The sequence below is a fragment of the Tursiops truncatus genome, chromosome 1, assembly GCF_011762595.2.
Source record: "Tursiops truncatus isolate mTurTru1 chromosome 1, mTurTru1.mat.Y, whole genome shotgun sequence".
Taxonomy (NCBI): domain Eukaryota; kingdom Metazoa; phylum Chordata; class Mammalia; order Artiodactyla; family Delphinidae; genus Tursiops; species Tursiops truncatus.
The window spans coordinates 2016949-2041987 of record NC_047034.1 but is presented as its reverse complement, the minus strand read 5'-3'; the positions used below and the strand labels follow the sequence as shown (position 1 = coordinate 2041987).

Sequence of the window (25039 nt, the reverse complement as noted above, 5' to 3'; positions counted from 1 at the left end):
CCTCCAGCGTAGGAGCTAAGTTTGTTTGTTGAGTGAGTGCACACAGAAGAGGAAAGATCACGTCGCTAGAAATCGGCACCCCAAGAGTTAACGAGTGCAGTCAGGACAACCTGATTAAGGCTCTCCATAGCCCTCTCCCGTATACTTACGGTTTCATACCAACAAAAATACTTACTGTAATCTCTGTGCCAAGAGCAAGTCATTTTTTGCAGATTCAAAGTCTCTTGGACCCTCACTCACAAGAGCATCTCTACTGGGCGGTCTTTCCCCTTTCTGGACTTCTACTGGATGATTAAATCTAAAATAATGATCGCCACCAAGAATCACCCGGTCACCCTAAAGCACACAAGAAATTTACTCCTTGAGGTGAGTCTGAACCAAAAAATTCCGTGGGACAAACCTTATGTTCAACAATTCAATAGTCTAGTATCACTAATGATAAACATAAAAATCACGGCAGCTAACATTTATGAAATGCTTCCTACAGGCCAAGAACTGCATCTGACACTCTACACATACATCGTCTCACTGATGTCTCACAACTATGCATGTTCTTATCCCGATTTTAGGAATGAGGAAACTAACAGAGCACAGAGCTTGACAGTAACAGTGGTAAGCGCACACTGAGCTCACTGTCTGCAGACACTGTATTAAGAACTATGCGTGAATTCTTTCACCTACTCCTCCCTTATCCCTCCTGAAAGACAGGATATATACCAAGTGGCCATACGTCTTGCTTTGCCTTCAACAGAATAGTTCATGCCTGTTCTCCTAATATGATTATTGAAATGCTCTCAAAAGTGTCCTGACATGGCTGACATGCAATCACCCCGAGCTTAATAACTTTTCAAAGGTCATATGGCAAGTGGCAGGGCCAGGGCTTCGACCCTGTCTGGCCTGATTCCAAAGCCCAGCTCTTCCCGGAACACATAATGCTGCTGCTGGTGGACAGCTCCTTGGGGGCTGGTTCACCCACCATAACAGAACTGCGGTCTCTGCACAAAGGCAGGCAATGCGTGAAATAAGAGAACGTTAGAACCAGAAAGTCCTTCATCCCGTTCACTACTGATCTTACAGAGGACAGAATCGGGCTCAGAAAAACTAGATCACTTGCCCGAAGTCAAACAATTTCTCACATCTTAGCAGCAGCCAACTTACATGATGTAATACCGTGGGTTCCAAAATAAGTCTTCCATTTACATATGTCTTTGCTTCCCCAGCTGGGATGATACTCACGGTCCCATCGAAATTGTTGATGGTGCTGTGAAGACAGGATGCACATTGTTACAACTACAGGACAGACTAACAAGTAAGAAAAGGGCAATACAGATAATCCTCCTTGAGTTATTCCCTTAGTGTCAAGGTTCATATCAATTTGTGACCATAATGACTTAGAACTCTCTTATTTTCCTTCAATTAGATTTTGAAGGTTTGGTGAAAAAGCCTGGCTTCTCTAGCAATTCTATCCACCAGTGGTGGGAAAAATTTTCATCGTATGTATTTTGATTAAAACTACTTAAAAAAAATACCAACCCCTCTTCCCCAGAAATGGAAAAAAAAAAAATACACAAACATTAAAGGAAAATACACTAAAATACTGACAGTGGTTTCTTTATGAATGGAAGAGTTTTAAGTATTTTTATGTTTTACTTTTCTAACTTTCTGGTTTCATTTATGAGTTTTAATAATGGAACAAACAACATTTTCCTCCCATGAAAAGAGAGGTAATACAGAGGAAGGAAAAGCATGGAGATAAAAGCACACTCCTTGGACGTCTAATTAACTGAACTCTGACGATAAGATGATACTGTTGAAAATCAACTATAAATGCTACATATCCTTTTGAGTCTTTTTATACAGAAAATAGGAAAGAAACTCCAAAATCCAATTATCTTTGGATTAACTGGACAGAAAGAAAGAGAAAACTGTAGCAAAAGCTGAGCCCCAAACAAACCCTCCAGCTCCAGACAAGGCTCCGAGATCTCCAGTTAAACTTGAACTTGAGCACCTAGAGGAGAGGACTTGGGAAGAACAGCCCACCCTCCCGCCAGCCTAGTGTCCTAACCCCATAAAGGTTTAAACAAGGTCTGCTTGTTCTGACGCCTCCTCTCTCCCAGCTCTATCTGCTCTGCCATCAAAAGCCCTTGGCCTTAGCATTCTGCCCCCTCCCACCCCCATCCAGCTTCAACCACCAACCCCCTGATCCACCACTCTTTTCCATAAGAACCCCACCTGGATTTGCCTTAACATCAGCTTCTCTCCTTTACCTGAATCGCTCCGTCGACATAAGACATCCTCTCCCTTATCTCCATCATTCGTCAAGGCCAGAGCCCTCTCAGCAGCTTCTCTTTAGGGCTCAAAGCTAGAGGTGAACTTTCCTTCTCTTTCTTTACTTTTAAGCACTAAGTAGCTAAGACCCACCTAATGTTAATATAAACTGATGGGTACTGGCGCTCCTTTGTCCACTGAGCCCCACGTGCCGGGTATGTCATCAGTGAAGACAGACACGAAACCTGCTCTCGTGAAGTTCAGGGTCCAGAGAGTGAGACAAACACCTATCCGTGTACTAAAAGGGGAAACACCAAGTGCCAGGCGAGTGGGGGACTTCCTGGTCCCCCTGGACTCTCAACTCTTCGGGGGCATGTTCTGTATCTTTGCTACAAGCATAAATAATTCTGGGTTTATTTGTTATAGAAAACGGTTAATTAACGGAAGAGAAAGAGGATCTGAGGATCAAGAAGCCGTGCCACGCCGGGTACAAAGACAACGCGGGCTCGAGGACCTAAGGCCGTGCAATATTGGTGAGAAAATACACTCTGTATTTTTGGAAATTTTTTGTACTGCAGATCACAAAAAAAGTCATATGTTATTTAATATATGGTACTGATAGAGTTGGTTATTCACGTGGAAAATAAATGAATTTAGATCCCTACTTCACACCAAACAAAAAATTCCATACGACTTAAGGACTTAAATGTGAAGGCAAAACTTCAAAACATTTAGAAGATAATTTAGGTGACTGTCTCTATGACCTCAGTGGAGAAATGATTTCTTAAACAAGACGCAAACACTGACAACCGTAAAGGAAAAGACTGACTTATGTACTACACGAACTAAGACTCTGATCCATCCGAAGGCACCATGAGAGAGTGAAACGATGAGCCACACGCTGGAGAAAACACATTTACAACACGCGAAACTCACAAAAGCTGGGCCACCAAAATATATTAAAAAACTCCTAAAAATTATGGAAAAAACCCAACACAATCGAAAAATGGACAAAAGCCATGAACAGGCAGGTTACAGAAGAGCAAACAAAAATGGCCCAAGAACAGGTGAACAGGATTAGTCAAGGGAATGCAACACGCATCCCCCACGAGACGTCATCTCACATCCACCTGACAGCTAAGGGTCGGCAAGGATGCGGGGCCACAGGGACCTCAGCGCCAAGGGCGGCAGGAGTGCCGGCCATTCTGGAAAACAATCCGAAATTACCTCATAAAGGTGGCTACGCACATATGCTGCAGCCTGGCATCTCTGCTGCTAGACACACCACTTAGGAGCAATTTTCCCAAACTTCACAATGATCACCATACAGGGAGGGTAACAGGAAGATCATCAGAGACGCAGCGCAGCGGGGCGGACAGGAGGGCCTGGCCGCCCGGGTTCCCAGCGGCTGCCCCGAGGGCCCTAACTCAGGGTATGAAACTCGCCCCACAGAAGCTCTGCCCGTCTGTACCAGGAGACGCATCCAAGAGCGCCCACAGCAGTACTGGGGGAGCAAAACATGAGACACCACCCAAGCGCCCACCAACCAAGTAGACAGGTAGACTCATACAACAGGGTACTTCACAGCGGAAAAATGAGAGAGCATCAACATGGACAAATCATGAAAACACACTGCGGAGCTACAACAGTTTACACGTACTATCACCCTAATGACACAGTATCATTCAATTCATATGAATGAATTTTAAAATGTGTTCAATTCATGTGAACAAATTTTAAAATTTGTCAACCCGATCAAAAATCCTGCCATAGATGATGGATAGAAGTTTAGATCTATTGGCTGAGGGATAACTCCTGATAGAGCGATACTACCTCGTATCTCATATTGAGAGTAACTGACCTGCCATCCTCACAAAACACTCAGACTGCCTGTTTTTCCTGGCTAAGAGATGCATTCGAAGACTTATACCAAAGAATCAGTGTGAGTGAATGCCTCATGTGAAGGAAGCCACAGTCATCAAGATCTGGAAAAGTACTTGGCGGGAACGCACCAGTGCTCGTCGGCGATCAGCACCCCCGACAACTGGATGTCACGGCTCGAGTTTGGTTTATACTTTCCGACTGTAGTTGTTCCCTCTTTTATCATATATAACAGTATCTCCGACAGCTGAGGGTCTTCATTGAGATTGACCAGGTTTGGCAAATGGTTGTCCATTTGAAATGTAATTCCTGCTTTCTAGTAGAAGTCAGAAAAAAAATTAACTTTAATCACAAGCATGAAACTGTTAGATCCACCTAAAACATTAAACATTTAAGTCGCGGTATGTGGGACTCAGTTAATTAACGGTCTCTTAGACCCTCTCCTCACGACTTCCCCGTAAGCGTGACCACCATACTTCTTAGACTCCCAGGAAGACGCTGACCCTCTGTCCTGGCACCATCCTCAGCCCACTCACGGCTCAACCCAGCATCACCAGATGTGCCTGATCTCACCCACCGACGTCTACAGCAGGTCAGGTCCTGCCGCCGCGTCTCCACTGCCATCACCTTGGTTCAGACCCGTAGCACCTCCTGCCTGAACCACTGAGGCAGCCTTCTGCCTGCCCTGCCAACAGTCCCTCTTGGCTTCAGTCCTGCTTACACCCTACACCAAAGTAATTCTGAACTAATTCTCAAAATGTCGATTCCCTGGTCAAACACTTTCAATGATTTCCCACTTCCCACAGGATAAAACAAATTCCTTGGCCTGGAATTTGAGAAAGTACATCTGTATATTTACTGTCATATTTCTTTGCAAATTTTCAAATCAGTTTAGAGAGTTGAAATGATACCTGTAACTCCTTTGTTACTTGAAGCTTCCTGTTTTCAGCTTGTTCAAGTTTTTCTTTCCACATTCTTACCAAAGACAAACGAGAGTTTAAAAGAGTTAAAAATATCCAGGTTTATAAGACTGATCAAGAGATTCTGAGATGAGGAAGCCACTTGGGAATACTTAAAACGTAATGGTCTGGGGATAAGCTGCTCTGTTCACAGGGAAGGCAGGGATAAAGGCAGACTCTGGTACCTCCTCAGCCTCCCATCCCCACCTCCACCCCCGCCCCCTCTCCCGACCCTTGCCCCAAGCCAGTCCAGCGATTCCAGGCAACACCCACAGCATCGAAGGCAGTGACCAGAGCCCACCTTTGCATTTCTGCCATGTCTCTCTCCTGCTGATACAGCTTCATTCTCAAGGATGTTATTTCTTGCCGACAGAGCCTATATCGCTCAGGGTCAATGTTCTGACTGTTTCTTTGAGCAGCTTTTAACTTTTCAATTTCTGCTTTCAAGTCTAAATATTTGTAGAAAGATGCATGATCAATAACATTTGATATATAGTAATTCCCACACTAGACATAACCCTCCAATCTTCTATTTTATTTGACGTTTTAAATACTAAGTAAAACAGAATACTTGCAGAAATTTTACTTTACCTACAAATCTCTACCTAACCTTTACCTGAAAAACTGCTCCCCTCTTAATGAATTTCCCTCCCTCATAAGCAGTATGGCCACGTAATGTATCGTCCAAAGAGGGACACGCCTGGGAAGGACCGGGGGCACCATTCATCACACTGGGATGACAGCCATGAACCAGGACTGCCCCAGGCAAACCATACTCCTAAAGACATGTTAGATAAAGATGACAGATTTGCCAAGCTGGAATTCAGAATACTTATTTTTAATGAAAATGGTCCCATTTGTAAACGCGAGGGGATCCAAACAGGAAAAGATGGAGCACGAGACGGCAAATCCATCCTCCTCTGGCCCACACCTCTGAGGGACCTATTCGCCTTCTGCAAGATCCCCGAGCAGGTGAGCAAGAGAAGGACACTCGGCGCTGGCGAAGGGAGGCCCGTGCTGGAAACCCAGGACCAAGCAGCCTTTGGGTCAATGAACCAAGAGGAAGCAGAGGTGAGAGACAGACAACGGCGGAAAGGCTACAGGAGGAAAAGTAAAGGACATTTTCGTCCCTGTGCTGCACAGGCGCACGACTCAGTCCATAGAGGGTTTCCTACGCTGGCTCCTTCCCCTTCACCCACCCCATTTCCCAGCTTTTTCTGACTTTCCCCGTCACTCTCCTTCCCGCCGTCCTTCCATCCGCCCTCCTCATCAGTGTGGAACAATGGCTAGCAGCTATTACACAGATACGAGAGAAAAATCTTTAACTTCCTTAAACTGCATATTTTCATCACTGAAATGAATATTTGAGACTAAACTCTTGCAAGATAATCTTTAAGTCTGTAGGGAACTGCTGACCTCTGATCAACTTGGCGCTCACGTCCTCGTTGACCCTGGCGGCGTTGACTATCATCCGGGCCTGGGTGGCGTATCTCAGCGTGCTCAGGGTCTCCTCCACGCTGCTGGCCGCCGGGCTGACCGTGGCGATCATCGACGTTTTGGAATTTCCGCTCAGACTTTCCTTCAGCAGCCTTCAAGGAAAACAGTCACGATTAGACTTTGCTTCTGCAACGACCTCGTGACAACTACCTAGAGAGCACAAGGCAGACCACCGGGACACGTGACGCAGTGCTACGCTCCTCACTCAGACACCGGTTAGAATCGTTTGATATTTGTAGCTATTTTTAGATCTCTGCGCACTTTATTTCACCTCACACTTCTCATTTATTTATTTTGGCCGCGCAGCTTGTGGAATTCTAGTTCTCCGACCAGGGATTGAACCCAGGCCCTCGGCAGTGAGAGCGCAGAGTCCTAACCACTGGATTGCCAGGGAAAGTCCCTCGTCTCACACTTTTATGTTGTTCTGTGAAGCGATAGTCTGTGCAAAGATTTTAAAATACGGTTAACTCTCTAATATTTAGTAAAATCCCTCTCCCCACACTAGACCGCGAGCTACTTTAGGGGCGGGACTGTGTGTCTGGTCACCCTTGCATTTCCAGGGTCACCAGAGCCCTTCAAAGCAGCTGCTCGAAAGTGCAGAAAATGACGGATGAACATATAAACACAAATTTTGTTTTCTATTATATGCAAAAGCCTTATTTTAGAAGGAAAAAGATCATGAGACTAAAAGCTCTGTATTTATGAATGCAGAGTGAATTATTCCTAACTTTCAAAAGTTATTCTTAATTTTCAAAAGGCATTAAAAAAATCACACTGTTCCCTTACAGGTTTTGAGGTGGCAATTATAATATAATAAGTCAAATGTAACGATACACTGCTGTCAACAGTGATGCAGTCCGTATCAGAATTGGATATTAAATCAATACAGATGTACTCTGAATGTAATATATCTGAAGTTACATACATGTTCATTAATGAAAATACTTTTTGAACACTTACATACCAGCCAGCGTGTGCTAAACTTCACCTCACACACATAGCAATGCTCAAACATCAGGCACTAATAATAGTTCATTCATCATTTAACCCTCATTACAACCCTAAAAGACAGATATTGATATTATCCCCATTTTACAGATGAGGACACAGGCTGGAGGACTATTAACTGATTTGCCCAAAGTCACACAGTTTGTAGGAAGCACAGCTGAGATCAAGTCCAGGTAGCCTGGCTCTGGAATCCGTACCGCTCACCACTGCTCTGTCCCAGAGTCACATGAAGTCAGTCTATGCCCTTTTCCCCCGCAGTACTCACTCTATTTTGTACAATTCCTTATACTCCAAAAGCTACTTGCCATGTGAGGACAGACTCGCGGTAAGGAATGAATGTTCTCTTCCCGCTGGCCTGCTCGGAGAGCGCGGATATGACCTTTCCCAGGGTCAGCAGGGACTTGTTAATACTCACGCCTTCCTGGGGACAAGATCAAACATTTTAATTGAAAGGAACTGCCCAGCAATAAATGTATTTCACAAAATATATTTCTTCCTTCATATAATTACTGAGGAAATACTTTCTTCCATAAACTACCAACTTTCTTCAAACTCAAAATTTACTAATTGACTCTGAGAAGCAATCATAACCAGGAACTACGGGTTCCTCTTTAAGTCTCAGCAACACAGTCTATAAAGTGCAGGGACAGAGAGGCTATTCTTGGTTAAGATAACATACTTAGGGACATCCCTGGTGGCGCAGTGGTTAGGAATACCGCCTGCCAGTGCAGGGAACATGGGTCCAAGCCCTGGCCCGGGAAGATCCCACATGCTGCAGAACAACTGAGTCCGTGTGCCACAACTACTGAGCCTGCACTCTAGAGCCCACGAGCCACAACTACTGAGGCTGTGTGCCCCAACTACTGAGCCTGTGCTCTAGAGCCTGTGCTCCGCAACAAGAGAAGCCACCGCAATGAGAAGCCCGCGCACCGCAACGAAGAGTGGCCCCCGCTCGCCGCAACTAGAGAAAGCCCACGCGCAGCAACAAAGACCCAACGCAGCCATAAATAAATAAATAAATTTATAAAAAAAAAAAAGATTATGTGCTTAGCCAGTAATCTCCTAAAAAAAGTGGCCAGGACTGAGCTCCCCAGCGTGAGGGCTCACCCTTACCTTCAGCCGCTCCCCGCTTGTCTGGGTCTCGGAACAGCGCTCACTGCCCGCCAGGTCCACCAGGTTTATGCGGCTCCGAATTCTGTGATCCAGCTCTTCCCCTTCCACAAATTCTGTCTGGGACAAAAGGACATTAAAATAACACATCATGGGCTTCCCTGGTGGCGCAGTGGTTAAGAGTCCGCCTGCCGATGCAGGGGACACGGGTTCGTGCCCCAGTCCGGGAAGATCCCACATGCTGTGGAGCGGCTGCACCTGTGAGCCATAGCTGCTGAGCCTGCGCGTCCGGAGCCTGTTGCTCCGCAACGGGAGAGGCCACCACAGTGAGAGGCCCGCGTACAGCAAAAAAACCCAAAAATGGTAAAATAACAAATCATAAGTTCTTTTACGATTTGCCATCAATATAAGTCTGCAAAACGGAAAGTTTGACAAGATTACAAACCACTCACTTATTTTTGAAGCTATCCCTTCTTGAATCTGTGACGATTTATAAGAACATATTGAGCAGTGCTCAGACTATGCAAAATAAAAGGAATGACTTTAAAGGGCTAAACCCATAACTACGCAATTATATTAAGGAAACGGCCACAGATAGAAAAAAGGCTTAATGTACAAAGGTGCTGTTCATCCCAGCCCTGAAGTAGCAAAGCATTTAAAAGCAACATAAATGTCCAACAGCAGAGAAAAATTTGAGGAATTTTAACAGTCAAAGGAAAATTATGTAGCTGTGAATAATAATGTTTTGCAAGTAATTTTAATAGTATAAAATTGTTGCAGATTTTGTAAATTTGTTTACATGTGATTGTAAAACAACTGAAAGATTATATACCAAACTCTTTAGAGGGGTTTCATTTGAGCAGTGGAACCCTACGGCTGAATTATTTAAAAATCTTTTACTTTCTGATATGTTTTTTCAAATACTGTACAATTATCATGTATTGTTGATAATATATTATCACGTATTGATATGACAATATCAATATCATGATAAGTTAATAATCACGTTACTGATTTTTAAAACAGTGAGAAAAACATACTCCTGTATATGCCACTCAGCGTTACTGTGTATATGTCCTAAAATCCAATTATGTTATATATTTATATGATTGGACTTTTACCCTTGATTTAAAGAAGTAAGAGAGAGGCATGGACATATATACACTACCAAACGTAAAATAGATAGCTAATGGGAGGCAGCCGCATAGCACAGGGAGATCAGCTCAGTGCTTTGTGACCACCTAGAGGGGTGGGATAGGGAGGGTGGGAGGGAGATGCAAGAGGGAGGGGATATAGGGATATATGTATGCATATGGTTGATTCACTTTGTTATAAAGCAGAAACTAACACACCACTGTAAAGCAATTATACTCCAATAAAGATGATAAAAATAAAAAAATAAAGGAGAAAATAAGGAAAACATGAAACTTGAATATAGTGACTATCTTACCTAAGAAATGAATCAACAACACAGTACCTTGGTCTGGGTCATCACCAGGGTGAACACTGAGTGCGAGCGGGAGCTTTTGTCATTCATGCCAGTGGCCGCAGTTGCCTTCCTCTTATTTCCCAGTTCCAGCCAAATCTAGTGAGAAAGGAGAGAAGGAGGTCAGGCCTGCAGACAGGGGCTCACCGGAGCAAAGTAACGAAGAGCAAAGTAGAGTGAGCACGTATATACACACATTTATGATCAGCTTATAAAATAAAAATATTAATACATGCTTATTTAAGAATTTGCATTCCCATTGTCTATTTTTTTTCTGTCATAGAAATTTGAATGAGGAAATAATACCTTTAACAGGCTATTTCTATAACTCTAAACTGACATGATGATCGATTTAAATTTTTCGTTTATAAGAGTAATTCTTTTGCTTAAAGTTTACACAAACAAAATCAGTTCCTTATAAATTAACCTTTTATTTATGCAAACAGCAATATTTATGAATATTTATGACTGATCTTTCTATCTAGTGGAGAGAAGATCAATTACAATGGACCTTACCTGGATATCAGAGTAAGAGCTGACAACATTCCTATGTCACAAAAGCAAAGGACAAAGTCAGTTTTACTCATGATCACACTCCTGTCCTTATAAAACATCAGCCACCTTTCAACCACATAATTACTCCACAAATACCACGGTGGAATAATCCATAGGTATTACTATACTGATTCTTACAGAATCTTTCATTTTCTCCATTGTAAAAGGGAGGTAATAAAATAATGTTTTCATTTTAACAAATTTTAAGAAGTATGATTTTTCTTAATATAATGAAGCACCTTATAGCATCTTAACATTGTACTATCCAAGTCTAAATCATGAGACCAAAAGATAAACTTTAACCCATATGTATAGGGAAAGGCATAGGTATAGGTACCTGTATATGTGGGTGTGGTTAGGCATAGGTAGAGGTACAGGTATATGTATAGGTACACATATATATGGGTGTGGTAGTGCGGGTGTGTATGGGTCTCAGCACTGTCCCAGATTTACTAAATGGAGCTGAATTTTTTCTAGCCACTTTTCCTTTCCTTTAAGAAAGCATTTGGGACTTCCCTGGTGGCGCAATGGTTAAGAATCCACCTGCCAATGCAGGGGACACGGGTTCGAGCCCTGGTCCGGGAAGATCCCACATGCCGCGGAGCAACTAGGCCCATGCGCCGCAACTATTGCACCCACATGCCGCAACTTCTGAAGCCCACGTGCCGCAACTACTGAAGCCTGCTGCTCCTAGGGCCCGTGCTCCGCAACAAGAGAGGCCACCGCAATGAGAAGCCCGCGCACCGCAACGAAGAGTAGCCCCCGCTTGCCGCAACTAGAGAAAGCCCGCGCTCAGCAACGAAGACCCAACGCAGCCAAAAACAAGTAAAATAAACAAATTTATAAAAATATATATATATATATATATATATATACACACACATATAAAAAGAGAGCATTTGGAGTTGAAAACCAAATAAATGACTCTCAGCATATTTCTAACTCTAAACATTGAGCTCAGCACCTTCTCGCCTCCACAGCTTAAAGTAACATAAAAAAAGTGGCTCGAGAGGGAAGGCTTAACTTAATGGGTTAGCAGGGGAAAGGGAGGAAAGACAAATATTTCCTACACAGTATAATTAATGCTCTACGCAAGGCACTTCACAGGTGCCGTGAGAGATATAACCAAATATAACAACAAGCAGCTAACACTCTATTTGGAAAGACGAACATTTAACTGGATAATATTAAGGGGAGAAGACTAAGTAGTGACGCAGCGTTTCACGGCTGGGGAGGCCGCCAGGAGCACAGCGGTCACGGGCCCTGGCTGCACACACTCACGTGGACAGGCCCTCGACGTAGGGGCCGGAGGCCGGGTGCTCCCGCACTCTCAGCTGTGGGCAAACATGAGGCACGTTAACAGCAAGGCAAATACTTCATATAAAAGAGAATTTCAAATGACCTTCTTTTTCTATATTTCGAGTCTACGGTAAAGAGATTTGTCTCTACCCGGAAATAAATATAAAGGTCCTCACAGAAACACATCTGTAATGCACTAGGAAACTGCCTCAAGACCACAAACTGTTCACATCTGCACAGTATCTGACAACATACCATAACATCAAATATCTTACTAGTTTTTTATTCCTAAGTCCTGCCGTAGCTATTGTTTATATGCTTTTAAATAGCTTTCTAAAATACGTGCAATAAATTTCAGACAGTTAGCATTTTTTTCCGTTTTACATTATACATTTTAAACTTTGTGAGCAGAAATTTAAGAACACGTAGAAGTCAGAGAAGGAAACGCCAAGTTTTGTGTGAGTCTCTTGATGCTGCCAAAAGCAGACTGCACGACCTTGAGCGAGTCAAGTGACCTCTTCAGATGTTAGCTTCTCGCTCTCCACAGCCCTTTCCAAAGTCAGAAGTTTTTAATTCTAATAGCGGTTGTTTAAAAAGTTTACGCCTTTGTGAAACTTTCTACTTCACAGAAAATATGAGCTATAAGATATCAATTTGCTAAATAATCGAGTGAAATACATACTCTACAATAACAATACGGTTTTTTAGACTTTTATTCTTTTTTGGCTTTGCAGACTTTTAGGAATTTGGTATTTGACATAAGTGGTCCAACTAAATCTTAGAATGTTTTATCTTTAACTTCTACACAATACTTGCTTAAGTAAAATGAGGTTACAGTTCATAACTAGTTTAATGTCCACTAACAATAATGTTCAGCTTATTTAGTAAATAGCAACATAGTTAGACTAGATCTCAAGCATTTGCTATCATATGCATTTTAGTAATTAAGCTATATATCATCTTGAGAACCAATATAATTATATGCATCAATAAAAACAAATTAAAAACAAGTAAGTTTTTAAATCTTACTGTTTGCTTTCTCTGCCCATTTTCACCTTTACAAACCAGAAGGTCGTGAATTTTTTCATTATATACTTCAAAGAAGCTCATTTCAAGGTGATAGCTGACCTAGCAGGAACAGAAACACAGCATACAATTTATTTGAAAAGTTCTTGCACTTTTTACAAATCATATCTGATAACAGTCTAGTAACCAGAATATATAAAGAACTCTTACAATTCAACAACAGAAAGACAAACAACCAATTAAAAAATAGGCAAAGGACTGAACAGACATTTCTGCAAAAAAGATACACAAATAGTCAACAAGCACATGGAAAGGTGTCCAACATCACAAGTCAGTAGGGAAATGCAAATCAAAGCCATGGTAAGAAACCACTTCACACCCACTAGGATGGCTGTAATGAAGGAAACGGAAAACAACGAACGCTGATGAGCATGTGGAGAAATCAGAACCCTCCAGTGTTGCTGGTGGGAGTGTTAAATGGTGCAAATGTCGTGGAAAACAGTGGGCAGTTCCTCAAAAGGTTAAGCACAGAATTACTGTATAACCCAGCAATTTCACTCCTATCTACCCAAAAGAATTACAAATAAATTCAAATTAAAAATTACTCAAATAGGGACTTCCCTGGTGGTCCAGTGGTTAAAAATCCGCCTTCCAATGCAGGGGACATGGGTTCGATCCCTGATCGGGGAACTAAGATCCCACTTAGTTGCCACGGGGCAACTAAGCAAACGCCGCAACTACTGAGCCTGCGCGCTCTGCAGCCCACACGCCACACCGAGAGAGAAGCCCGTGCGCACAACAGAGAGTCCACGCACCGCAAGGAAAGATCCTGCGTTCCGCAACTAAGACCCGACATAGCCAAATAAATCAATATTTTTTAAAATTACTCAAATAAAAATTGTACACAACTGTACAACTGTGTATTGTAATAGCAACAGTATTACAAAAGCCAAAAGATGGAAACAGCCTAAATGCCCATCAACTGATAAGGAAGACGTGGCGCATATATGCAACGGCATATTACTCAGCCATAAAAAGGAATGAAGTGTCAATACATGCTGTAACACTGATGAACCTCATGCTGCATGATATTCCACTTACAGGAAACGTCCAGAATAGGTAAAGCCACAGAGACAGAAAGTAGGGGCTGAGGGGAGGGAAATGGGTTATAACTACTTAATGGTACATGGATGGTCTCTGAGGGTGATGAAAATTTTTTTAGACCCAGATAGAGGTGGTGGTTGCACGACATTATAAATGTACTAAATGCCACTGAGTTTTATATTTTAAGATGGTCAATTTTATGTTATGTGAATTTTATCTTAATATAGGAAAATTTCAACAACAAAAGTCCTTGCATTTCTTACTAACTTCTAGGAAATTCACCTAATTCAATTCACCTTAGTATGTGCATGGCTTTGGACTATATGAGAAGGATATACAGAAGTATATGGCAAGGTTCTCGCCCACGAGTTTCCATCTCAGAGAAACATAACATACCCTCCAACAGATAAGACAGAGCAATAGAAAATTAAGAACCAAAATGAGAAATCATGACCATAGATAAAACGGCCAATCAGAAAGGGGAGATGCTGGTGCCAGAGAGGCTGGGGAAGGAGGAGAAAAGGATGTGAGGCATGAGAAACGCAGCGAGCTGGACCCTGTGGGCGAACACTTGATCTGCTAAGTGTGGATCTTAAATCAGATTGTGATTCCAGATTGCGGCAAAAAACAATCACCAGACTCAGTAGAGCTGAGCTTCTCCTCCTTTTGACTCTGAAAGACAAGGTATAAAAGCCAAAAAGGGAAAATTTGCTTCCATGTAGCTTTTCTGAGTTAGGGCATGTTTCCTTGTTAGCGAAATAAATTTCATCTACAGGCCCAAAGTGAGTCAGCAAACACCCAGCGCTAACGAAACTAGAAGCTTCAAGGGAGATCAAAGAGATGTAGGTTCAATTCGCCAAATATTTATTAGGCCTATCAGGCACACAGCACTCTTCTAGGTGCCGTGGGAGAACCTGAGGCGAACTGGACAGGCTTCATCCTCAGAGAACTCACAGTCTAATTGGAGATGCAACACAGCACTTGAGTAACACAGACAGAAGGATACAGTTAGCGTCCCGGGAGAGGAACAAAGCACTTCCGGGTAGAGATCAGGTACAGGTGAACCCATGCAATTACAGGTTATTTACAAGGGCTGTGGATACAGGTATTGGGGCTCAGAATTCAACAAACATGCATTAATGTCTATTATATATAAAACAGTGTACTGTGTTATGGGGCTTCCAGGGGGCCTTGGAGAGGAACATGCTGTGGGAGGGGAGCTGCGAAAGGTGCAGAGGTCACGCCGCAGAGGATCGTGCTTTGTCTGCCCCTTCGAGGCGCCTGGCGTCTGTGGCTATACCCACCTCCGAGACCCCCACCCGCGTGCTGTTATCTTCTACCATCCTGAGTAATCCCAAATTGAGAAAACCACAGTCACTTCGCTGGGCTCTCTGTGCGGCGGGCACTGTTCCAAACCTTTCACACAGAGCGCATTGCACACAGCAAACCTAGGGGAACGTCCTCCTCGTCCCCAGGCTCTGTGCTGAGGCACTCAGAGAAGTTAAGCACATTGCTCGAGGTCACACTTCCAGCATGGAAGTGTGGAACCTGGATTCCAGCTCAAGCCATCTCCAAAGTCCACGCTCTGAACCGTTTCATGTGTTCCGCTCACTGACAAAGTCGCTCCCCACAACTGGAGGCCCCCAGACCCGTGATCACTCCAGAGACCCCTCGCCTTCGCCTGCTCTCCCTCCCTGGCTTCCACCACCTCTAAACAAAACAGATGCTAAACAGAGGGGCCTAACCCACGGGCCACGCCTCCTCTAAGGACCCCGTGCCCCCAGCTTACCTGTTCCCATAGCCGCCGCCCTCATCCTAACCTAGTATTTACTTCACTTTATTTAGCACCTCAGTGACCGTACCCGACTGTGTACTGGCCCGTTTCTCCATCACACTCTCTTCACTACGGGCACCGGGTCTTTCCACTCCGTGCTCCCAAGTACAGCACAACATTTTCCCAAGTCCCCTTATCATAAGAACCACTAGAGGAAAAGTATGAAAATTAGAAATTCCCAGGCTGCCCTCTACACCAGCTGAGCCAGAATCTCCAGAAGCTCTTCAGCAAGTACACCCACACACACTCCTAGGCGCTCTTACCCTCAAGCGAGTTTCGGAAAAACTGGTCTAACGGGCTGCCCGGCAAACAGCTGGCCGCACTAGGACCAGGTGAGGGGGCGTGGGCACCCGGCACGGGGGCAGTGTGGGGCACGAGCGAGGCTGTGACCTCCACTCCGGGCTGAATCTGCACGTCACTCCCCTCTCGCCTACTGTCGCCGTCCTAATGCTGATGCCTGCCGTCCTTAGGGAAGGCCGGGCCGCCGCCCCACTGCAGACACGCACGACGGGGCGTAACTACCGCCACGTGCACCCCACACCCATGGAGGTGATTGGGCAGAGAAGGCGGAAGAGAGGACCCCGCATCCCTGTCCAGCAGGAGGAACCGCCTCTGAGTCTGGAGCCCCCATCCCCCAAACCACTGTCCGAAAGGAGAGCGACCAGAAGTTACAACATCTTCTGCTGAGCAGTTCCTCAGTGGCCACGATTCCGACTTTAACTGGTTTGACCGTTTTCTAGTCTAATAAGAAGGCTTACGGATAGTATGAGAACATACCTCCTGGGTTTGTTTTTTGGCTATTTCGGCAAAAAGACCTTCACAGAATCTTGGAATTATTCCTGGTTCTTCACTAAATCCCATCATCCTGGAAAATACATTATGAATAGGGAGGAAGTAAAACTAATTAGGTTTTTAAGTTCTTTGGGGAGAAATTAAACCTCAATTTCCTCTTCTGTAAAATGGGAATAAATAAGAACTATCTAATTCAGAGCCTCTAGCACAGGGCCTGGAACACAGTAAAAACTTAATAAGTGCTAGCTACTATTAAAATTTGAGTATTTCCTTCTAGGACAGGTATTATTACCATACCGTTGATCAGATGACTTGCTTGTAATTCTCACAACAATACTTCCAATTAACCTCTCTGGGCTTCAGTTTACACAAGAAAGAGTTTATAGTAAAATGGGGCCAACGAAACAATATCTCACACATAAACAGAAACCCAGAGACAAAGTAACTTGCCCAGGTTTGCAGAACTAGTATGTAAAACAGTGAGATTTGCACCCAGGCCTGGGTGCAAAACTATATTCTTTCTATTAAACTATGCTGCTTCGCACAAAAAATGTAAACATTTCTGGATAATCGGACTTATGATACAACTTACGTATAGGACTTTCCAGAGCCAGTCTGACCATAAGCAAAGAGACAGGTGTTGAAGCCTTCGAAGGCCTGTTCCAGGAGCGGGGCTGCCAGTGCCTCGTACACGGCCGTCTGGCTCGCGAAGCGGGGATGACACTCATCAACGGACCAGAAGGAAAGGTCGTAAACAAAACTGTACACCTGTCTCATGCCGGGATGTTCCACAGCTATTTCTTCCCCGTTCAGGAAGACCACCTGGGATGTTTCTTCACTCTTCTCTCTTTAAAAAGAAGCACAGAGAAAAATATCGTTACTATAATTATTCTGAGTATTATTCCCACAGAATGTAATAAGGACCTCAAACTAGTTAAATAACAACATTACTCCAGACCAGCACACGTAATGATAGTGAGTTTCCAAAATCTATTTCCTGCAGCTCCAGTGCCACTGCTCAAAGGGAAAACGGAGTTCCAGATTGCTTGTCTGGAAAAATGCCCCCTACTTTTACAGGATTTTCCATCTTTTTCCTTTTTCTCTTAAGCTCTCCCTTTTCTCATCCTGCCTACTATAATCTATCTGTCTCAGCAGTTCAAACCTGGAAACTTGTTTGAATATATTATAAAGAAATTTTGGAGGTACAAATCTATATAAAGCTGGTAAGAAACACAATTTCAACAAACTCAGTTAGATACAAGTCTGAACCATGAGCGTCTTTGGGCTACCAGTTACGTTTCTATGAATCCAAAGGTCCCTCATCCTTTAAATTATCTCTTTGGGTCCATCCTTCTTCCATCTAAGACTTAGTAGGAAATCTTTCACTGGCTCCAGAGCTGCAGAGAAACAATATCAGTCCTTGTCTGGCCCCAGGTCTCTCCTTCTGCCCCCAACTCTGCTTTCGATCAGAAACTACTGCGGAAACCACCTCCCTCATCCTCCCCCACGGGCCTGCTACAGGTGCGCCTGCTGGGTCTGGAATCAGCACGTGGTCCCTCGCTCCATCCTCTCCAGGGCAGCCACCCATCCCGGGCTTGTCCCTTCTGCCCCTCTTCCCCGCACAGTCTTGAGGCTCTTTGGTACTGAGTTCTCTCCCCTTATCACTGACCCCACATTTTCAGCTAAAAGGCCCACAGTGCTCTGAAACTTGCCTTAACTGCTGGCCATTTAGGTTCAAACCAGAGGTCCGTCTGCACTGCCGGGTCACCATACCCTCCTCTAGCTCACTTAGGTCCACAACAGAGTTAAAAACTACTGACTCTGTGAAGTCTTCACAGTCATCTCTCCAAGAATGTAAAGATAACCAGATGCCACATTCACACTGGGCGGGTCGTCTTTTTCAGCACAACCCGCAATCTTTGAGTGTCTCACCCACAAGCACTTTTGGGGAGAGATTTTTTTTTGCCATCAAAATCAAATCTAGGGCTTCCCTGGTGGCGCAGTGGTTGAGAATCTGCCTGCCAATGTAGGGGACACGGCTTCGAGTCCTGGTCTGGGAAGATCCCACATGCCGCGGAGCAACTAAGCCCGTGAGGCACAACTACTGAGCCTGCATGTCTAGAGCCTGTGCTCCACAACAAGAGAAGCCACTACAATGAGAAGCCCGCACACCGCGATGAAGAGTAGCCCCCGCTCGCCACAACTAGAGAAAGCCCGCGCACAGAAACGAAAACCCAACACAGCCAAAAATAAATAAATAAATTTATTTTTTTAAAAAATCTAATCTAATAAATGAGCGTATAACCACCACATAGCAGAGATGATGAGGGGGTGACCACCACTCTGGAAAGGGTTTTGGAAGGACCTCTTTGGGGAACGAGTACCTGCTGTGGCTCTTTTCAAGGGAAAGGTAGAGATCCCACCGTACATTACAGATCTGAAAGCAGACTGCGTTAGACTGAAGTCATTCAGACTTTTAAAAAGCAGCATAGCCAGAGAAACTTACGTCTGCAAAATACGGTGATTCGATTCTTTAATTTCACAGCCAATCATCAAAAATAATCCACATACTACAACTGAACCGAGAAGTTCTATCTATATAAAAGAATCACCAGCCAGTTTGAAAATGCACGAACACACTGACTTCCCAAAGGCAGAGAGGAACTGGACACGCCCCACGCCACCAGCCTGGCCTTAGACAGAAAGGGGAACGTACCGCGTGCTGAAAGGCCTGACTCTGACTGCCACCGTCACTTGACTGTTTTCCACTTTTAGGGGGTCTGTTTCTGTAGAGGTTCTCCGAAGTGCAGTTTCTTCTTCAAGAAGGAATATATTTTCTCGTGACCGTTCCCTTTTATTTGCGAGAAGAGAACTTTTCGGCCTTTGTTTAACTTGAAGGGTAGGCATCCTGTTTTTCAGAACTGACGTAGCTGGGCTCTTAAACTGAGGAATGCCACGCTTTGGTGTCGATCTGTGCTCTGTAACACACTTCGAAGGTGTTCTTTTCTCTAAGCTTTCAGATTTAGGTGCAAGTTTCGCACCATCCTTCCCAGCACTTCTGTGATGTAAGCTTCCTGTTCCTGACACTCTGATGTCCAACTTGCTCTGAATAGGTTTTGTTGCCAAGCGTCCTGATCTAACAGCTTCAGTCTGACTCTGGGAACCAGCGGGTGGTCTATCACTTAGGGACTTAAGGGCAACATTTTCGTCTGCCCCACCAACAGTGGAAAGCGTTTCTTTGTATTTCCCACCAGCCTTCACTTCAGGGTCTTTTGGGTCTGCAGCTAAAGGTACAGAAGGTGTGGCAAGAAAGTTTCTATCATTATTTACAGCCTTTGCATTTATAGTAGTTTCTGGTGAAGCACAATCGTCCTCTCCTTTACCTCCCACATTCTGCGCTGCTTTCCACTTTTCCACAGCATCTGGCTTAGCCCGACGTTGTAACGCAAGACATGTGTCTGCTGTTTTCACAGTTGTGTCTCCCAACTCACCAAGCAGAGAGGGTTCTTTGCTCCTTGCCACTCTCCTCTGAAGTGTTAACCTACCCACAGGGTTAGGGGGAAGGGGTGTATCTTCCGTTTTTTTACAGGCAGAGATAACATAAGTGCTATTTATGTCTCTGGTTTTACTTGCGGATATCAATAACGGATCATCATTTTCACGTTCCGACATATCCGACTTTGAATGCTGCTTCAGCCTGCTACCGTGGGGGAGAACAGGCAGCGATGAACTCTTTGGGGCAGAAGGGATACCAAGGATATTGCTGTCATTTCTACTCTGTGCAGTGTAAACTGACATTGTGGCAACAAGTTATTTTTAGAAAGGATGTTGCTGAAGAAACTTTAAGCTCTTCTTCGGACGTTCATTTAACTTCCGGCCATTCCTTCTGCATCAGTTTCCAAAACTATCTGCTAAAATTAAATAAATAAAATTTAGATGGCACAGACTACGAATAGGCCGTAAAAACATGAGAACCTTCCATGGTGAAAGTAACTGCTCAGAGCAATACATCAGAGTGGGTCATGATCTCCAGCTCAGATATTGTTCCCATGCAGCTTCAGACAAACCTCCGACCTCAAAGAGCTTACAGTCATTACTTACAATCATTACTCAGCTGAGCTCCCATGAGGTGCCAGGCCCTCTGATGGATACTATGGATTTTCAAAGGCGAGACCCCTGCTTTCATTTCCTTAGTCTAGAAGTAATGCACAGATAACACTGCCATCAGGTCAAATGTACCAGGTGACTTTAAAGATGTAAAAAGCACATGTCGGGGGCTTCCCTGGTGGTCCAGTGGTTAAGACTTCGCACTTCCACTGCAGGGGGCACAGGTTCGATCCCTGGTCAGGGAACGAAGATCCCGCATGCTGTGTGGCACAGCCAAAAAAAGAAAAAAAAAGCACATGTCAAAGACATAAGAATGGCCAACAAGCACATAAAAAGATGCTCAACATCACTAATCACTAGGGAAAAGCAAATCAAAACTATAATGAGATGCCACATCACTAGCTCATTAGAATGGCTACTATCAAAAAAAACAAGTGTTGACAAGGATGTGAAGAAACTGGTACCCTTGTGTACTGCTGATGCAAAATGGTACAGCCACTATGGAAAACAGTATGGACAGTCCTCAAAAAATTGAAATTACCACATGACCTAGCAATTCCACTTCTGGGTATAGACCCAAAAGAAATGAAAGCAGGGTCTCGAAGAGATATCCTTATGCTCATGTTCATAGCGGCATTATCCACAATAGCTAAAATGGGGAAGCAACCCAAGTGTCCACTGACCAATGAACGGCTTACCAAAATGTGGTATATTCATACGATGAAATATTATTCATCTTTTAAAAGTAAGGACATTCTGCAATATGCTACAATATGGATGAACCTCGAGGATGTTATGCTAAGTGAAATAAGCCAGTCACAAAAAGACAAAGAACACATGACATCACTCATATCAAGTACATACAGTAGTTAAAACCATAGACAGAAAGCTGCCTGGGGGATCTGCGGGAGGGGAGAACAGAGAGTTAGTGTTTAACAGGTATAGAGCTTCAGATTTACGAGATGACCAGAGTTACGGGTATGGATGGTAGTGACGACCACACAACAATATGAATATATTTAAGGATGTACACTTAAAAACGGTTAAGATGGTAAATGTTAGAAAAGAGAACATGTCAGCAAAGGTTTTTTTTTTAAGTACCCCCAGCTTGGGGAGCAGGGAGGGGGACTAACGGGGACACTCCAGCACCAAAGTTAAAGACTGGAGTGAAGCACTTCTACATCAGCTGAATGCACGTTACATGCAAGAATGCCTCAGAGAGATGAGTTTGAGAGGTGTCACAGACAGATTATTCCCAAATAAGTAGCAGAGACAATAAAAATAAGTGCTGTAAATTAATTGCTTGTGCTGAGAAAAATTATGCAAGATTAGTTAAGTAGACAGCCTGCCCTCTAGCAGTTAGACAACAAAGTAGACAGGAATGTATTTAACTATGTGTCAACAGTAGCGATCCAGCATTCATGTTTAAGAGAAAAGAGAACTGCAGTAACAGCTAAGAGGTCTGGGTTCTGGTCAACGCTGAATCAAACTGGTTATATTGATGTAAACAAGTCTTTACATTTGCATGCCTGATTCGAACTTGTAAAATGACACCTGATCACTGACACATATTTCATTGTGAAAGTAAATAAAGGAAACCTCATTTAAAATAGAACTGGGGGATCTAAAGAGCAGCTCGCACGCTTTATCCCTTGCCATGTTTTACAGACTCTACAGGAAGAAGCTACTTCACATCCCAGAGCAAAGAGGAAGAAAGGTTTCCTCGTCGCCTATAGCAACCGCCCAGCCAATGAGAAGATGCGCAGCTCAGCCACTAGGAGGTGACCACCACCCCGACTGTCGTTCAATTCCCTCCTTTTCTTCACACAGGCAGACCTGTCTTAGGCGCTTTGCTGCCCCATACAGATACTGAGCTTTTTACAAACTAAAGGTTTGTGGCAACCCTGCATCAGCAAGTCAGAGCCATTTTCCCAGCTGCATCGGCTCACCTCATGTCTGCGTCACGTTTTGGTAATTCTCACAATATCTCAAACTTTTTCATTAGCCCCCTACTTGTTATGGTGATGTGTGATCAGCGGTCTTTGATGTTACTACTAGGACGCACTGAAGGCTCTGATGATGGTTAGCATTTTTACCATTAAAGTGTTTTAAATGAAGGTATATACATTGTTTTTTTAGACACAATACTATTGCACACTTCATAGGCTACAGTATAGCACAAACATAACTTTTATATGAAACAAGACATCCCTGTGACTCCATGGGTGGTCTCACGGAGCCCACACTACCTGGGAGGTGCCGGGACAGACAAGCCCCTCTCCTCTGCTCTGGACTGGTCCACCCTTTCTGCTCCAGCGAGCTCGCCCTGAGCTGCAGTTCTCTGCTGCTCCCACACGGACTCTTCCTGCTAATCCAGCAACTGGCTGCTGTATTTTTAAAGTCGACCCCAGAGATTACGGCTCTGAAGGAACAAAATAACAGAGGTTCACTTTCAAGTAAGTCTTTGAAAGTTCTAAATCACTAACAATCATTACCGGAAACTTCACCAGGACCTAAGCATCTCCCATCACCTTTTAACTAAAAGCAGGGAATCTTCCTGTTACGGAAGCAAATACAAAGGCAAGAAGAGATTGCGGACCTTCAACCGCAGCTGAAAACCCGCTGCTACTTACACGGAACGAGATGGCTCTTTGTTTTTTTTGGGGGGGGGGGTGGTCGCTGTGAGACCGGAGGGAAGAGGGGCCCAGACCCCGGGACCGGTTCTCAGCCGTCACGCCGGGACCGAGACAGCGACGCGCCCCGAAGGCGGCCCCGGCGGGGGCAGCGGCGCGAAGGACGAGGCCCGGTCCCGCCCCTGTCCCTCCTGGGGACCCCCCGCCCCGTACCCCTGGAGGACCCCTGCCCCGCCCCGCCCGGACTCCCGAGCCGCTCGGCCGCCCCCCGCCGCCGCCCGCACCGACGCGCCGCCCCCAGGCCGCAACACCTACCTCGCGTACCCCACCTAGCAGGCCCCAGGCCTTCCCGCGCCGCTCACGCCTCCGCCGCCGGCCAGCGGTTTGAACGCGCGCCCCGCCCTCTGATTGGCTGCCGGGCGCCGCGCAAGCACGTCCTCCCGGAAGCGCGCGCCCGTAGCGCGGATCCGAGCTCGCATCTCCTAGGCAACGGGCCCGCCCTCCGGGCTGCGCGCACTGAGCTGGGCGCGGCCATAGCAGCGCAGGGGGCGCGGAATCTGGGCGGCCGGGGCGCCCGCCCTCGGGTGGGCTAGGACTAGGAAGCGGGCGGCAGCGCGCTTGTCCAACCTCGGTGCACAGTGAGTACGGTCCGTCCGCCTCACAGCAGGACTTCTCGGTGCAGAAATGGCTGTTTGCCCCCAAGTGAACCAGAATCATTCACACTTTTCTAGGATTTCCTGTGCAAAGACTGGTGATGGGAAGTGCGCTAAATGTCTTACATGGAATTTTTTCAGTTAATCCTGTATATCTTACGAGGTAAATATTAATATGATTCCCCAGTTTACAGATGAGGGACTGAGGTTTAGAGTTAAACTTGTGAAAAATCAGACAAGTAGCAGGCGGTGTAACTAGAATGCCAAAGCCCACGTCGTGAGATATAACTTACTTTCTATAAATATTACAATAAGATTTTTTTTTTTTTTTTTTTTTTGCGGTACGTGGGCCTCTCACTGTTGTGGCCTCTCCCGTTGCGGAGCACAGGCTCCGGACGCGCAGGCTCAGCGGCCATGGCTCACGGGCCCAGCTGCTCCGCGGCATGTGGAATCCTCCCGGACCGGGGCACGAATCCGCGTCCCCTGCATCGGCAGGCGGACTCTCAACCACTGCGCCACCAGGGAAGCCCTACAATAAGATTTTGAAGCATGAAAAAACAATAAAAATACATGCTGAAAAGTAACCAGATCTGTGAGAGGGACTCTAGTCCAGCAAATATTATAAAGCAACTATATTTTTTAAACAGCAAAAAGTGCAGATAATGGAAATGTATTCAGTAGGCTAGAGAAACAGAAATGGACTCCAACTATAAAGAAAAATTGAGTGGATGATAAAGTACTCATTCTAAAGCTCACTTTAAAAATCATGCTAAAAAAATGCTAAAATTTATTAAAATTAAGTTATAGAGCAGCTATCAAAAAAAGAA

The 25039-nt window shown here is 44.8% G+C and overlaps 1 protein-coding gene across 7 annotated transcripts in view; it reads right to left on the bottom strand.

The window, feature by feature from the left end:
- The window catches only part of KIF14 (kinesin family member 14), a 52354-nt gene extending 28370 nt beyond the window's left edge, over positions 1 to 23984 (bottom strand). For 3 of the 7 annotated variants that reach the window (XR_004523972.1, XM_019920569.3, XM_033848161.2), the window contains exons 1-17: positions 23875 to 23984; positions 23176 to 23348; positions 19536 to 20730; positions 17412 to 17666; positions 16805 to 16892; positions 13093 to 13191; positions 12046 to 12098; positions 10726 to 10756; positions 10201 to 10308; positions 8727 to 8843; positions 7919 to 8034; positions 6525 to 6697; positions 5410 to 5557; positions 5061 to 5124; positions 4281 to 4465; positions 1159 to 1261; positions 176 to 336 (exon numbers count right to left, since the gene is read on the bottom strand). Coding sequence is in view for 6 of the 7 variants with exons in the window: in XM_019920569.3 (XP_019776128.2) it covers positions 176 to 336; positions 1159 to 1261; positions 4281 to 4465; positions 5061 to 5124; positions 5410 to 5557; positions 6525 to 6697; positions 7919 to 8034; positions 8727 to 8843; positions 10201 to 10308; positions 10726 to 10756; positions 12046 to 12098; positions 13093 to 13191; positions 16805 to 16892; positions 17412 to 17666; positions 19536 to 20617 (2783 nt within the window). In the remaining variant the exon portion in view is untranslated. Of the gene's footprint in view, positions 1 to 175; positions 337 to 1158; positions 1262 to 4280; positions 4466 to 5060; positions 5125 to 5409; positions 5558 to 6524; positions 6698 to 7918; positions 8035 to 8726; positions 8844 to 10200; positions 10309 to 10725; positions 10757 to 12045; positions 12099 to 13092; positions 13192 to 16804; positions 16893 to 17411; positions 17667 to 19535; positions 20731 to 20920; positions 21015 to 23175; positions 23349 to 23559; positions 23581 to 23874 lie in introns of those variants that run through there. The other 4 variants (XM_033847989.2, XM_033848099.2, XM_033848039.2 and 1 more) reach the window with 4 other exon arrangements.
- Between the last annotated feature and the right edge of the window lie 1055 nt (positions 23985 to 25039).